The sequence below is a fragment of the Rhinoderma darwinii genome, chromosome 3 (genome assembly GCF_050947455.1).
Source record: "Rhinoderma darwinii isolate aRhiDar2 chromosome 3, aRhiDar2.hap1, whole genome shotgun sequence".
Lineage (NCBI taxonomy): Eukaryota > Metazoa > Chordata > Amphibia > Anura > Rhinodermatidae > Rhinoderma > Rhinoderma darwinii.
The window spans coordinates 194053677-194072582 of NC_134689.1; the positions used below are offsets into that span (position 1 = coordinate 194053677).

Genomic DNA, 18906 nt, shown 5'->3' on the forward strand with positions numbered 1-18906 from the left:
GAAGAGAAAGCAGCACTCGCACTCCACCGATCATGAATTGATGGCCTATACTTTACATATTTTTTCTCACTGAAGAATCCCTTTAAGTCATAAAAAGTAATTAGGAATAATATGTTAATACTGGAATCAGATTTGATCAAATGTAACTTTACTAAACAAATAGACCAACTACTGACTATAGATGTAATTGTCAACTTTTTGTTTACTACCTAAATAAATATTTTTATGCTGTAATCTATGCAAATGCTTGGGTTATTGCTGCCAGTCTTTACAGCTGATCATCATTCTTCTCTGGTGACGACAGCTATCAGAATGAGGAGAACTCCTCCTAACTTTTTAAGTCTTCTGGAGGTGTGACTACATAGCATAAAGGAGAGGTTTTCACACATAAAAGCAGGACTTTTCTTCTTCCCCTATGTACACAGAACTGTCGCTGGCAGTGAGAGTAGACATGACATTTACCAATAGTAGATGTTGTTTTCTGTACTGGAAAAGTTCAGGGTCTTATTTTTTTATTATATTCTTCTTTAGTATTGTTAACTGTCATTCAATACAGAGAATTAGAGACTGTGGAGTAACATGTTCCCAGGTAAGCAGCTTTTCATGCATGTTCATGTTTATTATACCTCAAGAAAATTTTTATTAATTATAGTCAAATACGGTTTTATTGTCTGCCTCTGTTACTTATACTATGTAGTCTCTGCTGTTCTATTTTATAAATTATGCATATTTGTAAATATTTGGGTAATGTTTGTACTACATTAAATAAATAAATATATACACACACACACACACACACACACACACACACACACACACACACACACACACACACACACACACACACACACACACACACACACACACACACTCTCTATCAAGCAATATAGATATTTATACAGTAATGTATGAATTTATAATATTACTGAATGATGAAGTAAATCTTATTTTGTATTTTATGTTTTTGGAGCTGTTTTTAACAGTTAACGTTAGAACTGTTACCATGCATCAGAAAAACAGGGTTTAATTCTAAAAAGTCAATCTTATGTGCAAATAGACACATGGTATAAAACAATTCTTTGATAGGCTCATAAATTGGTTTTAGTATTATTTAAAAATGTGTATATATATATATATATATATATATATATATATATACATACATACACACACACACACACACACACACACACACACACACACACACACACACACACACACACACACACACACACACTTCATACTTCTGCCTATTTGTAAATAGTAGTAGTTTTTCCAGCTGACGACACAGGATGTCGCTGTTTGCTGAAAAATCTCTACGGTCCACAGCTGTATTTTTGTTTTGCATTCTCAAATGCACAACCTACCACTGCTTACATGACTGTTATATGCATAGTTGTAAGATAATAGTGTACAGCAATAAATAATAATAATAATAGTAATAATAATGTCTTGTTATGTGCTGACAATGTTACCATACTAGTACAAGGAACACTGACGTGAAAAGTGGTGAGATTTGTATCTAAGAGTATGCATCCTATCTCTGAAATTTTAATCTTTAAAAGGGGTATTTCAGTTGTGAAGTCATAAACCGCCAAAGAAAGTGCAGGCAGGAATTTTGAGGCAGTTTGCGCACACACATAATAAAAAACATCTGAAAATACGGAGCTCGTTTCAAGGGAAAACAGCTCCTGATTTTCAGACGTTTTTTAATTATACTCAAGTTTTTCGCAATGTTTTTTACGGCCGCTTTTGGAGCTGTTTTTCTATAGAGTCTATGAAAAACGGCTCCAAAAACGGCTGAAGAAGTGACATGCAGTTCTTTTTGGCGGCCGTTTTTTTACGTGGCCGTTTTGAAAAATGGCCGCGTAAAAAACGGCCCATTGGAACAGAATGTTTTAGGGTTCGTCCACACTCTGAATTGCCATGTTTTTTCCAGCCGGAACTTCGGAAGGAAAAAACACAGCAGAATACAATAGCAGCATAGTGGATGAGATTTAATAAATCTCATCCACATGCTGCGTTAAATTTCGGACTGCAGCATGTCAATTCCTGCTACGGAAAGTGTCCAGAATTGATGCGTTTTTAAGAGGAGATGTTTCCATCTCCTAACATTGGGAAAAACGCATCAAATTACGCACCATTTTCTGAATAAAAAAACGCAGGAATTGGTGTGTTTTTGCGGCAGCGGAAAGCCTTTGACTTTCAATGGAATTGCTGCAGACATTTTCTGCAACAATTCCGTTGTGTGTGGACAAGCCCTTAATGTCAGTGAGACAAGCAGAGATTTAAAAAAATGTCAGAAATGGAAAATTATGGTATAATAAAAATATGCATAATTATTCATTAAACAATGCTAAGCTTTATTTACATAAAACTCTTTAAAGAGAACCTTTCACCTCCCCATACATGTGCAGCTGAGTGCAGCATGTAATGGGGAGGGCTGTACAAACCCTGGGGCACTTTACTTTTTTTCTACATCCCTCAGTTATTTAGATATCGGTGCCATTATATTTGGTGCCCAATATTTAAATAACCCCTTGAACAGTCAACGGGGCGTGTACTGGCAAGGGGGCGTGTTACTATGGCTGTAACACTGTCCAATCAGATATTGATATGCCACAGCATGAGAGTGTGCGATTGCAGTCTTTTCACCTGAACAGACACAGTGTGTCCGTAGCAGTGACACGCCCCCTTGCCTGTTCGGGTGAAAAGACTGCAATCGCACACTCATGCTGTGGCACCTTCCATATCTGCGGAGGGAAAATTCCGCACCGCAGCCTATGGTCCGGCAGCGGAGTTTTCCGCAACGTCTGAACTAACTTGCCTCAAAATGTATTGAAACAACTGTAAAAAACGGCCGCAGGAGAATTCCACTGCGAACTGTCCGCAGCGGAATTCCACAGCAATTCCGCCACGTCTGGCCATGCCCTAAATGTTAGTGAATGGTTTCGTAGTAAAAAATCTGCATGGAAATGAGAGCATGCTGCAGATTTTCAGATTGGCAGTATACTCATTCTGTTGCAGTAATGCCAGGTAATTTCACCACAGGTTTTACCATTTGCAATGCATAAAGTGACATCCGTGACAAAGTCTGCAGGTCACACATACAGATTTGCCTTGGATTTGCAGTGGAAATGATCCACTGTAACTAGACCCGGCATTATAGTCACATCTTCATAGCCAGCAAGCACTCCTTTCCTTCAAGCTTGACCAGGGAGAACATTTTCACAAATTGGAGCTTACTCCTTATATATATATATATATAGTTGTTGCAGGCACTATTATTTTTAAATAGGTTTTGGCCCATCTTCCCTCTTTCTTTTGTTTTTGTACCACACTTTGGCTTCATATGTCTGAATGTAGATTGGTTCATACATAATGCATACATAATATTTAGGATTCTGGGGCCATCTTAGTATCAGTGTTTAGGTTTTAGTGAATGTCAAAAGTTATAGGCAAGCTTGCCAACTCTCCTGAAACGTCCAGGAGACTCACAGAAAAGGGGGAGATCTCCCGGACTCCAGGAAGGGAAGTCAAATCTCCTGTGCGCTGCAAATACTCACCTCTCCTCGTTCCTGCACTCCTTTACACACACGGTTGTCTTCGGGAGTGCAGGGATGAGTAGAGATTAATATCTGTAAGTCTGGTCTGGGGTCTGTAAAGGGCATAGTCTGGTCTGAGGACTGTATAAGGGGATAGTCTTGTCTGGGGTCTATATAAGGAAATAATAGTCTGGTCTGGGGTCTGTATAGAGGATAGCCTGGGGTTTATATAAGGGGACATTAGTCTGGTGTCTGTACAGGAAATAGTCTGGTCTGAGGTCTCTATAGGGGATAGACTGGTCTGGGGTCTACCGTCTGCATAAGGGAAAAGTAGTCTGGTCTGGGGTCTGTATACGGGATTGTCTAGTATGGAGTCTGTATTGGGGATAGTCTGGTCTGGGGTCTGTATAAAGGGAAAGTAGTCTGGTCTGAGGACTAATGGGATAGTCTTGTCTTGATCTGTGTAAGGCATAGTCTGGCCTGGGGTCTGTATAGGGGAAATTCTGGTCTAGGGTCTGTATAAAAGGTTAGAAGTATTGTCTAGGGCAAGTATAGGGGATAGTGTGGTCTGGGGTCTAAATAACGGATAATATGGTCTGGTGTGTGTATAGGGGGTAGTCTAGTCTGGGGTCTGTATAGAGGATAGTCTGGTCTCAGTTTTGTATAAGAGGATAGTAGTCTGGTCTGTTGTCTGCATAGGGGATAGTCTAGTCTGGCGTCCGTATAGAGGATAGTCTGGTCTCAGGTTTGTATAAGGGAATAGTAGTCTGGTCTATTGTCTGCATAGGGGATAGTCTGCTCTGGGGTCTGTATAGAGGATAGCCTGGTCTCAGGTTTGTATAGGGCAGTGGTTCCCAACCAGGGTGCCGTGAGATGCCTCCAGGGTATTCTTTGGTGTTATATATTCTTTGTCAAAATTTTCCAACAGTTTAATAGTATAGAAAAAGGATTTATAGTAAATGGAATTTGGGACCTTAACGCTAAATAATATTCATATTTGGAGGTACGCTTTAAAGAACCAAATGTTAGAACATTTCTAGTGAGGCTGTTATTACAGGACACGTTGTTTGCCTGTTACTCTCATTATTTTATCCTTTATTTCTTTAATTTCTAGAAGTAGATAGTGTACTCAATTTGGAAATATCTTAATGTCACAAGACTGTATGGCACCAGTCCTATTGTACCCAGCATTGCATAAATATTTACTTGATTCTGAAATCAATGGCAGGGAGCATTTTCCTGAAGCAAGTGGTTTAACAGATTCCCAACCGCTGGCTGTGTGTTTACGGCCAGCGGTCAGGGTCCTTAAAACTTGCGCCATAGACTATTTACAGCGCGGGTTTTAGCTTGGTGCCCGAGCGATCGGGCAGCTGAATGTCGGGTCTCCGGCAGTCAGTGACTGCCAGGGACCCTGAGGAGAAGATAGAAGCAGCTTTCGCTGCTTCTGTCTTCTCCGATCTGTTTTACACAGCGCTCAATGAGCACTGTGTATAGGAATAGAGGCAGCGGCCGCGCCGCTGTCTCTATTGGTCCTGGTGATCATGTGACTGGTCACATGATCGCCGGGATGCCGTTAGTGGCAGACTGCTGCTGGGTCTAACTAGACCCAGCACAGCCCTATTAGTGACAATAGTCACTATGAGAGAGCTGATTTCCTCTGTAACTGTAATTCTAAAATCGCAAAAAGGATGTCTATAAAAATAATAAAAAAAGAAACCTGCATTCTCTATGGAAAAAAACAACGCAAAAATCACATCATTAGCCCAACAGATAAAAAAATTATAGCCCTTAAACTAACGCATGCTAAAAATGGCTTAAACGGTGTCTGGTCCTGAAGGCTCAAAATAGCGCGGTCCTGAACCGGTTAACAATTCACATCTCTTTACTAGAGCAATTTTTGGCATGATAGAATGCTATCAACGGAATGTCATTTTGTATGTAGGCTTTATAATATTTATGTTGTCTTCCTGTATACCTGGCAGAGCTATTGTAATGTCATTCAGATAAGGGAACTAGCCTAAAATATTGTGTCCAATGAGGCATTCATGTGTTTGTGTTAGACTGTCTCTCTTAGTACCTTCTAATCCTTAGTATTATGAGTACTGCCCGAATAAACATATTCATCTAATGAAAGTTACACTGCTACTTTATTATATTTATTCCATGCTTCCTTCTCCACTGTTTCCTTGTCGTACTGAACTTCCCTTTCTGCTACAGTAAGTAGTTTGCATGTTAACTTTTGTTTTGTTCCTGCATAGACTTCTCTATTTTGTAAGCTTACAGGAACTTAAAAAATCATAAATTCATTATGACCTGGAACTGCCTCGCATGAGGTCTGTGTGTTGTAATTTTAGAAAAGACAAAAAAAAATGTTGTCCCACAAGATTTCTCACACAAATTAGTTTTGACATATCAATGGGAGATGTCTTAAAACACTGATTGGTCGGTTCTGATCCCAAGGAACCCCCCACTGAACTTGGGAACCGGCTGTTTGTTCTCCTGCCCACTAGTGGGGATTATGTGGGGTTGCTCTTGGTTAAAATGAATGGGAGTTACTAAATGTGGCATTTGCTGACCACAATTTCCATTTACTTTTTCATCGGTAGCGACTGTACATGTGCAACTTACAATTCACTGGTGGTCAGGACTAAAAGCAGTGTCCTACTGGATACCCCGCTAATCAGAGTTTTATGATATGTCCCTTTAAAATAAATATTTGTCTGCTGGTAAAGAAATGCTCCTTGTGTGTTTTCACAGCCAGCCCTTCTGCAGAATAGTAGGTGACAATGTTATTGTACACAGGAGTAAGGAGACTTGTTGCTAGTAATATGGTGGGCCAGGCTTAACACTGGGTCTAAAAAAATATTCATTAGAAACACTGTTTTAACACTGCCAATTCCTATAATTTGCAGCGTTTAACTTTTTTCATAGAATAGTTATTCTGATGTAGCAATTCAAATCCAACCTAACATTACTATGACATGAAAGAGACAGGCCAGTCTATAACTAGAAGAAATGAAAGCATGTAAGATTGCTCCGGTACTTTCCACTGATACATGACGTATCTCTTAACATATTGTAACAACTGAATGTAAACATATTAAGACCCCATGCACACGACCGTAGATTTCATCCATTCGTAAATACTGTCCGTAAATACGGATCCGTAGTAATTTATAGTCATCCGTAAATCATCCGCATATATGGAACGGTCTCCGTAAATACGCTCCGTAATGCATCCGTATTTACGGATCCTCAAAAAGATGAAAACCACAAATGATATGCAACATCTGCAAACCTGGCATCGCCTAGCAACATTTCCGGCTACAAGTGCACATCCGTGGCTATCCGCAATTACAGAAGCACCCATAGATTTCTATGGGGAGTCCGTGCCGTAATTTCAGACAAGAATAGGACATGTTCTATATTTTAATGATCATTTTTACAGAACGGACACCCCTCCATAATAATACGGAAAGGTGTTCGTAGCCCATAGAAATTAATGGGTACGTAATTACGCTCCATAATTATGATCTGTAATTACGGTTGAAAATACGGTCGTGTGCATGGGGCCAAAAGGAAAACAGAAAAAAAATCAGCCAGAAACTGTATTGTTTTATTTGTTGTATTGATCAAAAATTAATAATACATGCATAAGTACATGTGCAATGGTACTAGTGTAGTGTCCCCCAAAACAGTACTATTGAGACAATATGTTGTAAATGTATTTTATGATGTTATGTTATGCAAGATGATATTCTCCTGGAAGTTTCCAGAAGGTGGGAGGAGCTTAGTTTATATATAGTGGAACCTCACCGCTCAGAGTGGCAGTTGGAGCTAGCCAACAGTTGGAGCCAGTTCTCCTGGGAGATCAGCAAGTGGCGGTTGAGCCCCTGAAGACCGGCTAGAGCAGCTTACTAGGAGATAAAGCAGGAGAGAGAGAGAGGTCACATTACAAGGGCCTTTGACTACAAAATCGGTGAAGCAAAGTAACCCCAGGAATTGGGAGCAGAGCCAGAGAGCATAACAGGATAAAGAGGTACTGATTTGGGTTAGAAAACCCCTATACAGCATATATTCCTGGGATCAAGCATGGGTAGCAGCAGAGTCCACACAAAAAGTCTGCTGCAAGCTGAGTCTGTTTAACTGTCACCGCAGCCTGTTGTCTTCCTTTGTACACCTAACATCAAGGACACTTCAAAACACCATCAGGACAGGAGCAGACACAGGGAGTGTCCCGGGGGATATTTAGAAACTGACATCCTCATTAACTAGTACAAATCCCCTCACCACTAGCTGTGAGCAAGTCACGAGAGAGTGGGAAGGCCTGCCCAGCCGGCAGCCATTTTGTGGGCCTACACCTTTCCCATGCCTACTCGGGTCTCCTGCTCGCACACTATACTAGGACAATAGAACAAGCAAAGTCCAATAGTATAATTTTGTCAATAATATGTCCTGTAAATGTTAAATTTAAACGTGAATTTACAGCGACGATTTTTTATGATTTTAAAAATCAATGACGAGGATTTGATGGACCATCAGGAGCAGTGGCGTAACTACTGCTGTAGCAGCCGTAGCGGCTGCTACTGGGCCCGCGGCATGAGGGGGCCCGTGTCGCCCGCCGGCACGGGCCCCCACCATGGCTGGAGCCTCCGCTAGCAGCCGCTATGGCTACTACAGCGCGACGCCACTGAACACTACGGCAGAGAAGGGAGGGATCTCCCCGCTCTGCCATTAAACAAAAGACATGTATCCCCTATCCACAGGATAGGGGATACATGTCTGATCGCTGTCATCGATAAGGAGAAAGGGGGACCGAAAGTCCCCTGAAGTTCTCCATCACAAACCTCGGACTTCCGGGGTCTGTGTCGGCAGCTCCGTAGAAATGAATGGAGCGCCGGTCGCGCTTGTGCGCATGCGTGACCAGCGTTCCTTTCATTTTTATTGAGCCGCGCAGACGCCGGAAGTCAGAGGTTAGTCATGGAGAACTTCAGGGGACTTTCAGTCCCCCGTTCTCCCTATCGCTGCCAGCGATCACGCATGTATCCCCTATCCTGTGGATAGGGGATACATGTCTTTTGTAGTTCACGCTATAGGCCGGATTTTTTGGGGGGTTGGGGCTGCATGGCATTACCTACAGGGGGGGCTGTATAGCGTTACCTACAGGGGGCGCAGTATGGCATTACCTACAGGGGGGCTGTATGGCGCTATCTACAGGGGGGGGCTGTATAGCGTTACCTACAGGGGAGCTGTATGGCGTTACATACAACAGGGGGGGCGGTATAGCGCTATTTACAGGAGGGGATGTATGGCGCTATCTACAGGGGGATGTATGGCGCTATCTACAAAGGGGGCTGTATGGAGTTATCTACAGGGGGGCTGTATGGCGTTATCTACAGGGGGGCTGTATGGCGTTATCTACAGGGGGGCTGTAAAAAAGGCACTATCTGCAAGGGGGGGGGGGTTGTGTGACACCCAGGGGAGGGGGGGCCCCAGTCAAAAGTTTGCTATGGGTCCCAGTCTTTCCTAGTTACGCCCCTGATCAGGTGGATCCATGCTACTGGTATGGAGGTGTCATCACATTAAGCGCTTAGAGCTCATATCTTGATATCATACTAAATCCTTGTCTTAGAATATTGAGCCTGGTATCATTTGAAAGCTAAGTACAATATTCGGGGGTGCAGCACTTGTTTGAAGTCGTGGTGCAGGACAAAATGTTTTACTTCCTTGTATAGTGTCGCTGTAAGGCTCCTTGCACACGACCGTAAAAATTGTCCGTACTACGGTACGCAATGAACCCATTTAGTTCTATTGGCCGCGGATACCTTTCCGTATCGCTACGGATGGGTGTCCATGCCGTAGAAATGTTCAGAAAATTATCGAACATGTCCGCTCTTTTGCAATGGCCGGCCATGCCCGCAATCGCATGCCGTGTTTACAGGCACTGCAGTGTGCATGGGGCCTTAGGGAGGGGTCGTAAGAGGTGTAATTGCAAGTGACAGCAGGAAGAAACATCACAGCCTATTACTGTCATCCCTCCCTCTGTACCGCCTCCAGTGACCCCAGAGGGGTGATACTGAGACTTTTCTTTGTGATTGGAAATAGGGGTGATAACATAGAGGAGATGTGCTCTCTGTCACTTTTAGGCGGTCTTCTTTTTTTTACTACACTGGTGAGACTATGAGCAGTTACACATCTAATCACCCTCTGCAACTAATCAGAACATTTACTGACTTCCTGACTCAGATTTTTATTGGCATCAGGATTGCAGAGATTTTTGGTTTATTCTGTTTTGATGATTTTGTGAAGGTCTATGAATGAAGACATAAGAATAAGTGGCATGTGTGAACGTTGCACATCTTGAGCTTTTATTTTTGAAAGCTTTGTCTGTCTCAGGCCCTGCTTTGCTCAGAGTTTTAGCCACAAACATGGATTTTTATGCATTTTCTAGAAAATGTTAAGCTTTGATGCAAAATTGCATGAAGGCACTCATGATTGTAAAGTGCTGGGTGCCATTTTCACAGTGTGCCAGGTGTCTACTTTTAAAAAATATATGGGTATGGGGGTATAATATAACTTTTATATTTTAGAATTCTCATTATATTTGTGTTTGTCAAATGTGTGAAAATTGTCCTTGCAGCAAAAGGATTAATCCTATAGTTTTCTAGGGAGATATGCCAGAGGTGTCTGGCAGCCATTCATACAGAATTTTTGGAGAAATTGGAGCTCATAACTGTTTGATGCTGTATTTCCAAAAGTGATTGGCTCTAGTGTCAGCTATGATAGTGTCCAAATGTTGGTACCCAGCAGTCTACACAAAAGCAATAAAAATCTGCATTGTTACACTTTTTTACCGTCTACTCCCTCCCATGTACTGCTCTCCCTTCATGCCACAGTAGTTCTGGCAGTTCTGTAGTGCACTGCCACCATATTCTTGAGCCAGAAGCCTCAGAATTAATAATACCAAAGGTTGTTCCCAAACAGAGGAGTGCTAAAATGTCATCACTGAGCAGTTGTACAATTATAAACGAACAACCTACAAAAACCTCTAACCAAACCAATGGCGTAAAGAGAGGTCCCTAATTTACAAGTAGACAACCTAAACGCGAACCACAAGGGAACAAAGCCCCCAACAAGAAATAATATGCAAAAATATATGCAAAAGTAGAGAATCTTCATTAGATACAATAAACAATGATACAATACGGAATAAAAGGATGGACCATACAAGGAGAAAAAGACAGTAGGGTCAGATGAAATAGATCAGTGACCTACAGAGTCAGCCAACCGTAAGTTGTCGGAATCCACTCAATAACCCAAAAAGATGGATAAATGCTGCACAATGAATAATATGCCCACCTATATATATATATATATATATATATATATATATATATATATATTATATAGATAGTAGTGCTAACTAACACCTAACTAAATGTGAACAAATAATACATGGTAAAAAATGTCCTGAATATCCAATACAAATAGACCAAAGTCTAGATGAAATATGGATGATACACCCAAAAATATTTTAGGTATATAAGGCCACAGAAGTAAACTGAGATGTTTGACAAGAAAAAAATGCACAACAAAAAAGTTAGCACATACCCTGAGACATAGTGGGGAGTGGGACCGGCAACCTCAGGAACGGGATGAACAAAATCGCCTCAACGCGCTTTTCGCCTAACAGACCGGCTTCGTCAGGAGGCTACATACATTAAAACTTCAGGGGTTTATATAGAGGTATAAATGGTTGATCTAACCTGTGATAGCGCAAAGTCATTCTTTTGGAATCTACTGGACTTTTTCCTAAAAAAATGCATCAAAAACTGAACCAAAATGCCCTACACCGATCTGGCCTTAAAGGGGCTCTAAATGTCTTATAGATAAAGTTGTACCATTGTAATATATGTTTTATTCATAGAGTGCACCATTTCCAGTTCCCTCTATACAGCCAGTGTCATAAGCAATAGAGATATTAATTCTGGTTGCCATGTCTGTAGGTCTAGACATATATAGATTTCTACTGAAATTGCAAATCTCTTATTTGTATTTTACAAGAAAAAATATGACTGCTTAGAAAACGATATTAGTATGTATATTATAGACTATATTATAGACTAAAGGAGAAATTGTATTTATGTATGTGTATTATAGACCTTGAACGGGTATTATAGAGTTTGTGTATTATAGACTAAAAGAGAAATTGTACTTATGTACCCTGGACATCTATTATATACATTATAGGCTGTGTTCAGATAACTGGAAAGTGATAAACAATAGAAGTAAGGTTAAAATGTGCCTTCAATGTTGCTTTTGGCTGCGTCCCTCATGAAAAGTTTAAAGGAGACCTGTCAAATTAAACATGCTGTCTAATCTATGGGTAGAATCTTTAGGAGCAGTAGTAGCTGAGCAGATTACTATATAGATTTGTAGTAAAAGATTAATGGCGTTATCTACAGGGAGGCTGTATGGCGTTATCTCCAGAGGGGGTGTATGGCGTTATCTACAGAGGGGGCTGTATGGCGTTATCTCCAGAGGGGGTGTATGGCGTTATCTACAGAGGGGGCTGTATGGCATTATCTACAGGGGGGTCTGTATGGCGTTCTCTACAGGGTGGCTGTATGGCGTTCTCTACAGTGGGGGCTGTATGGCGTTATCTACAGAGTGGATGTATGGCATTATCTACAGGGGGGGCTGTAAAAAAGGCACTATCTGCAAGGGAGGGGGTTGTGTGACACCCAGGGGAGGGGGGGACCCCAGTCAAAAGTTTGCTATGGGGCCCAGTCTTTCTTAGTTACGCCCCTGGTTGGCACGGTATTGTTTACTGCTTCAACAGTACAAAGTTGGAAAACTGTCCAGAAAAATCACCCATGCAGGAAAGAATATAGGCGTTGACAACAGTACCACTAGATTTGCCAAATGTATCACCTGCCATCAGATTTCATGGTCACAGAGAATAATTCAAATAGAAGCCTGGGATAGAACAGGGCATAGAGGCCCCCTCCCCATGAAGCTGGAAGTAGGTATGGAAGATAGTCACTCTTCATTTAAGTTGGAAAGATGTGTGCATGAATTAGTGGGGGATTGAATGGCGAACAAGTAGCTGAGTGAACTTAACCAATTAATATTTACTTTTAAGCTGACCAATCTTCCTTGCAAATTTTAGACTGTTTGCAAGATTGCTGTAAATGTTAGAATGGCATATCTAAATATGATAAGCCTCCTTTATTAATTCCAATAGACAATAACATTGGCTTTAAGGTTACAGTAATTGTGTTCCTAGCAACGTGCACAGCATTTTTTTGACTAAGGCCCCATGCACACAAACGTGTTTTTGCGTCCGCAATTCCCCCGAAAATCCACGGGAGAATTGCGGACCCATTCATTTCTATGAGCCCATACACACTATCCGTGTTTTCACGGGTCCCCGCATGTCCACAAATCCGTGCCGCACAAACTCAGGACATGTCTTATTACGGCCCGCAAATTCGATGTGGACATGCCCATAGAAGTCAATGGGCCAGTGGAAAATGCGGGTACACCTCCGTGTGTCAACCGCAGTTTGCGCATTTGCAGAAGTGTTGCTAGGCGACGACCGGGAATGAGTTCTGTCGTCATCCTGTTTTACGTAGGCTTTTTTTTTTTATCCGCATTTTGCGGATTACATACGGATGAACTGCGGATTACATACGGATGAACTGCGGAGGACATTTCACGGAACACGGTCCTGGAATTTGCGGACCAGAAAAACACTACGGTCGTGTGCATGAGGCCTAAATCATTAGCGCAGTCGTCTGCGCTATTGACTCCGTCAAAATAACGGAACCCTTTCACAACGGTGACAAACGGAAACCATTAGCAAAGTATCTGTAACCATTGAGGTCAATGGTGATGCAAACGGAAGCTAAGGTTTCCGAATGCCTTTCCGTTGAGGAGTTCCCCTGACGAAAGCCGGACGGGACCCCTCAATGGAAAGACAACGCTGATGTGAACAGGCCCTTATATTATTAAATGATATATTAGAATTCTTATTTAATCTGTTGCAATCAATAGGATAAGCTAAGTATAATGCTGTTATGCATGTTGAACTGAGATGATGTTTCAGTTTCCATGTCTGAATTCAATCACACATATCAAAGTTAACAATAAATTTAATTAAAACCACAATAAACTGCTCACACAGACAACACCCTAAACTCGCTATTGTGTTGATTTTATGAGTAAACCTTTAAAAGGAAGTGGGAAGGCTCATATAACACAAAGTCTGTGCAAATAATTATAATAATATAGGGGTATTCCCATCTCAATAATCATCATTATTTCCTATGGACCTCTTCTTGTTTGTGAACAATTGTTCCTCGGTCATGGCCACTGACTCAGTCATGATACTGAGACCGCGCTTGCACATATAGCTGTCTGTAAAAACCAATGCTACTGGGTGGGATCTCGGTGTGCATTGCTAGTGCATGCACTGTAGCTCCTTGCTGGCCACATTAGTTTGATTTTATTGAAATGTGTAAGATGGCTTATAAGCACACACCGTACCTTGGGAGCCATCCTATTCAGCTGTTCCAAAATTCAGCACTGGAGCGGTCTGGGTTATATCTCCTGATATAGATATTCAGAATGTATTGTAGCATCAAGACTGAGCGCAAGTGGGGGGGGCGTGGCCAGGCACTGATGTGAGCGGTCGCACGGAACTTCGGCTCTGACCAGAGACCCCTATTATTTATCCTGCGGAGGAATTACTGTTGCCACCATTTCTTATAACTTGCGGAGAAAGGGTAAGAGACCCCCGAGGAGCAAAATGGGTCAGTCAAAAGCGGCTGGAGCTGCGGAGAAGCTGAAAGAGTTTGCCTAAGGTGCGGTCCAAGATGGCGCCCGCGGCGAGGCCTCACAGCATGGAGCAGAGGGGCCGGCAAAAGTTCCTGGAGGGCAGTCGGAGTTACGCCCTGCGGCTGAGGTAACAGCACAGCCTGGCCTGACATTGCAGCAAGTATCGGAGACGCTGGTGGCGGCGATATTAGAGACCAAGACCTCGGTCACGACAAAAATAGAGGAGGTTAAGGTGGATGTGGGTCTCCTGAGGCAGGATTTGCACAACTTGAGGGACCGAGTCGAGCATGCTGAAACCAGGTTGTCTGATCTGGAGGACCGTACAGCTAATATACCCCGCACTCTTCGAGACCTCTCTGGAAAGGTGGATTTATGGCGCCAGAAAGCGGATGATTTGGAGAACAGGCTGAGGAGGAACAACCTTCGCATTATAGGCCTACCAGAACGAGCAGAAGGATCCCGTCCGGACGAGTTTACAGAGAAATGGCTGAAAGATATGTTTCCAGATACCGTGTTTTCGCAGGCTTTTGCAGTGGAAAGAGCGCACAGGGTTCCGGCGAGGCCGCCACCCCCTGGAGCGAACTCTCGACCATTCCTGGCGAGATTGTTAAATTGTAAGGACCGGGATCTGGTCCTGCAGGCAGCCAGACGCAAGGGGGCCATTAAAGTGGACAACGTCACGGTGTCGATTTTCCCCGATTTCTCTCCGGAATTACAACGTCAACGTGCATCGTTTGTGATGATTAAACGAAAGCTGCGAGACCGACAAATTCCATATTCTATGGCTTATCCGGCCCGCTTGAGAGTCGTCGATGGAGATCGAGCAGTATTTTTTGCCAACCCGGAGGAGGCGGATGAATGGTTGCTGAGGAATATGAGGTCGCCTAGAAGATGAAGGATTTCGTGGGGACTTAAGAGCTGGCATGGTGAATATGTATCCTGAACGGACTTTTGCTGTCTTGCATGTGGTAAGAGGTTATACTTGGGGGAGACATTGTTTAAAGTTTCCTATCATAATGCTTTATCTTCCTGTATTATGCCTATAAGGGGGTTCGGAGTTCAGAATGGTTCCAGATCATATATTATTCCTGTTACGATATGTGATTGTAGTAGGTTACCGAAGTGTTAATAGGGGAATCTGACCAACGGGTGGTTGTTCCTCTTATTCTGTGGCACAGTAAAGCACATTACAGGGGGGAACTGGTTGGAGTACGCAGCCTGATTTGTGATTCCACTGTGTATATTCCTTATCGGTGGAAGCTACCCCCTGCATATATAGTATATAGCTATTGAGCTCCTGTTGAGCTCCTGATGGCTAACTGGGTTTTTATGTGGTTAATGTTTTTGATCTCTGTTTTACACTATGTCAGAAAACGAGTACCTTACATTTTGAGAGCATATCAGGGACAGGCACTACCTAGGGAGAGGGGGAGGGGGAGAGGGAAGGGCTGTTATCAGTACATAGAGAGTGTTCTAAGGATGGCGTCACTTAAGTTCTTGTCCTGGAATGTGAGGGTTATGGGGACTCCAAGGAAACGTAATATGATTTTTTTTGTGCTTAAGAATGTGAACCCACATATAATCTGTCTTCAGGAGACGCATCTGACAGCAGACACAGTACAGCTTTTATGTAAGCCCTGGATTCAGTGGAGTAGACACTCTGTTAGAACTTCTGCCTCTAGAGGGGTATCTTTATTAATACATAGAACTCTTAGGTGGGAAGTGATGCATACCAGAATTGATCCTGAGGGGAGATACGTATTTGTGCATGCCAACATTAACTCCACACCTTATGTTGTAATGGGGATGTATAACCCACCGCCAGGGTCTCTGGTACTACTTAGGGAGGCGGTTTCCTTTGCTTCCGCATATCAAGAAGCCAGAGTGATCCTCCTAGGAGACCTGAACCTTATAATGGATCAGTCTATTGATCGGTTCCTGTTGAGGGGAGAGGGTGACGTAAGACAAGGGGTATCCCCATTAGCATCATTAATGGAGGAGATAGGCTGGGTAGATCTATGGAGAGTTAGTCATGTGGGACTTCGTGAATTCACATGTCACACACCACAATTTGATGCATTGTCTCGTATAGATTATATTTTTGGCACGCCCTCTGTATATAACTCTATGGAAAGCATTGAACATCTTCCCAGAGCAATTTCTGATCACAGTCCGATTCTTCTGCAAATGTCATTACCGGAGGTGGGTAGGAGGGGGGCCCTTAAAATCCACCCGTTTTGGCTCCAATTAATCAAACCGAACGATAGAGTCCCAGATCAGCTAGATGTCTTTCTCGAAGCACATAGGCAGGAGCAGAATGGGTTACTACGATGAGATACGCTGAAAGCGTATTTGAGAGGCTGCCTGAAATCATCAATATCATTTATTAAGCGCTCCTCGGCCCAAAGGGAAAGGGATTTGGCGGGAAAATGTGGAGAATTGGAGGCCGCGTTTGTGGGTGATCCCTCCCCACAAAACAGGGAGGCTTGGCTCTCGGTGGGGAGGGATTATCTTCTAGTACTACAGGAGAAGGCGGAACGTAGAATCTTCTTCACTGGCCAATCCTTTTTTGAATTGGGTAACCAATCCGGCAAACTCTTGGCTCATGTGGTGAGACAGAATACCTTGTCTCCTCCAGTGTTGAATATTCGAAACGCTCAGAATGTTTTGGTCCATACCTCCCAGGAGATAGTGGCTCAATTTGCAGACTTCTATAGGGACTTATATACGTCTAGGGCGGGGCACTCAATGGAAGAGTTGGAGAAATATTTGGATGACATGCAGTTTCCACAGTTGACGGAGGAGGGTTGTGAGTTACTAGAGTCCCCCTTCACAGTAGAGGAGATTTCTGAGTGTATATTGGATATGACTAAAGGTAAGGCCTCGGGCCCGGATGGGATTCCTCTGGAAGTATATGTTCAATATATTGAGATTATGTCAGCCCAACTTCTTTCTCTATTTGAGGCGTGCTTATTGGCGGGGGACCTGGCGGATTCTATGAAAGAAGCTACCATAGTAGTTATTCTGAAACCAGGCAAGAACCCAGAGGATTGTGGTTCTTACCGTCCCATATCACTGCTTAACATAGACTATAAGATACTGACTAAATTATTGGCCAATAGACTAGCGCGGGTCATCAATGATGTCATACACTCTGATCAGACCGGTTTTATACCAGGGAAATCCACTTCGGATAGTATTCGTAGAGCTCAGGTGGTTACTCAGATGGGGTGGTGGGAGCAGCAGGATTGGGCGCTGGCATCCTTGGATGCTGCCAAGGCATTTGACTCTGTAGAGTGGACATACCTATGTGAGGTACTCAGGAAATTTGGGTTTGGAACTAACTTTATCAAATGGATTACGATCATATATAAAGAGCCTCGAGCCTCGGTAGTGGTTAATGGGATTTTATCCCCCTCCTTTTTGCTTCATAGGGGTACGAGACAGGGGTGCCCATTGTCCCCATTATTGTTCGCACTTGCCATAGAGCCCCTGGCTATAGGGATTCGAAAAGATAGGGCCCTTCAGGGAATTCGTATCGGACCACGGGAAGACCGCATAGGACTGTACGCTGACGATATGCTGCTGTTCCTGGCCAACCCGAATGCCTCATTACCCAGGGCTATGAGATTGATGGAGGTGTTCAGCAGTTTTTCGGGCCTGCATGTTAACTGGAGTAAGTCCTATCTCATGCCTCTCCATTCTAACAATTGTGGGTGGGGTTCACATTTTCAGGGTCTACAAGTGGTGCATAGTTTTAAATATCTGGGAGTTTGGATATCTAGGGATAGTTCACACTCATACGATATTAATGTGTACCCTCTACTTTCATATTTGAAAGATAAATTTGCAGTCTGGAAGTCACTCCCCTTATCAGTGGCAGGTAGAATTAACCTAATTAAAATGGTAGTGCTACCTAAATTGCTATATGTCTTGGAGCACGCGGACACAATGGTTCCTAAACAGTTCTTTAATTTGGTCAACTCTTTATTTACTCCATTTATCTGGGGAAAGAATAGACACAAGCTCAGGATAGACACTCTGCAGAGGCCCAAACAGAGGGGGGGGGGGGGGAGCGGCCCTACCGGATGTGTTTTTATACTACTTGGCAGGTCAACTTAGATATATTAGGCTGTGGATGCTGGATGATCCATTGCCTAATGCCGAACATCATTTAGCACATTTTCTCAGAGTATCTAACTTATGGCCCGTTCTAGAACCACATGATTTTAGCCCTAAGCATACGTTACCGTTGATTAAACTGGCGAAGCAGGTGTGGGCTCATGCAAAATCACTGCTGAAATTCAAAGATACGGTAGCGGAGTTGCCGTTGTGGTCCAACCATGGATTACCTCACTTTTTGGGATTTCAGGATCATGCATTCTGGGAGGGTTTAGAGGTGACACAAATGAAACATTTGAGTACTGGAGATGGACACGCGTTATCAGCAAGGGAGATACAAGATACATTCCAGGTGCCAGAGAGGGATACATTTAGATGTGTACAGCTGCATCACGCT

General features: G+C 43.0%; 1 protein-coding gene across 1 annotated transcript in view; it reads left to right on the forward strand.

Annotated features, from left to right (window-relative positions):
* Positions 1-447: 447 nt before the first annotated feature.
* The window catches only part of IL17REL (interleukin 17 receptor E like), a 199303-nt gene continuing 180844 nt past the window's right edge, over positions 448-18906 (forward strand). Inside the window, exon 1 of the mRNA XM_075859407.1 lies at positions 448-589. Coding sequence (XP_075715522.1) covers positions 452-589 — 138 coding nt within the window. The 5' untranslated portion in view covers positions 448-451. The remainder of the gene's footprint in view (positions 590-18906) is intronic.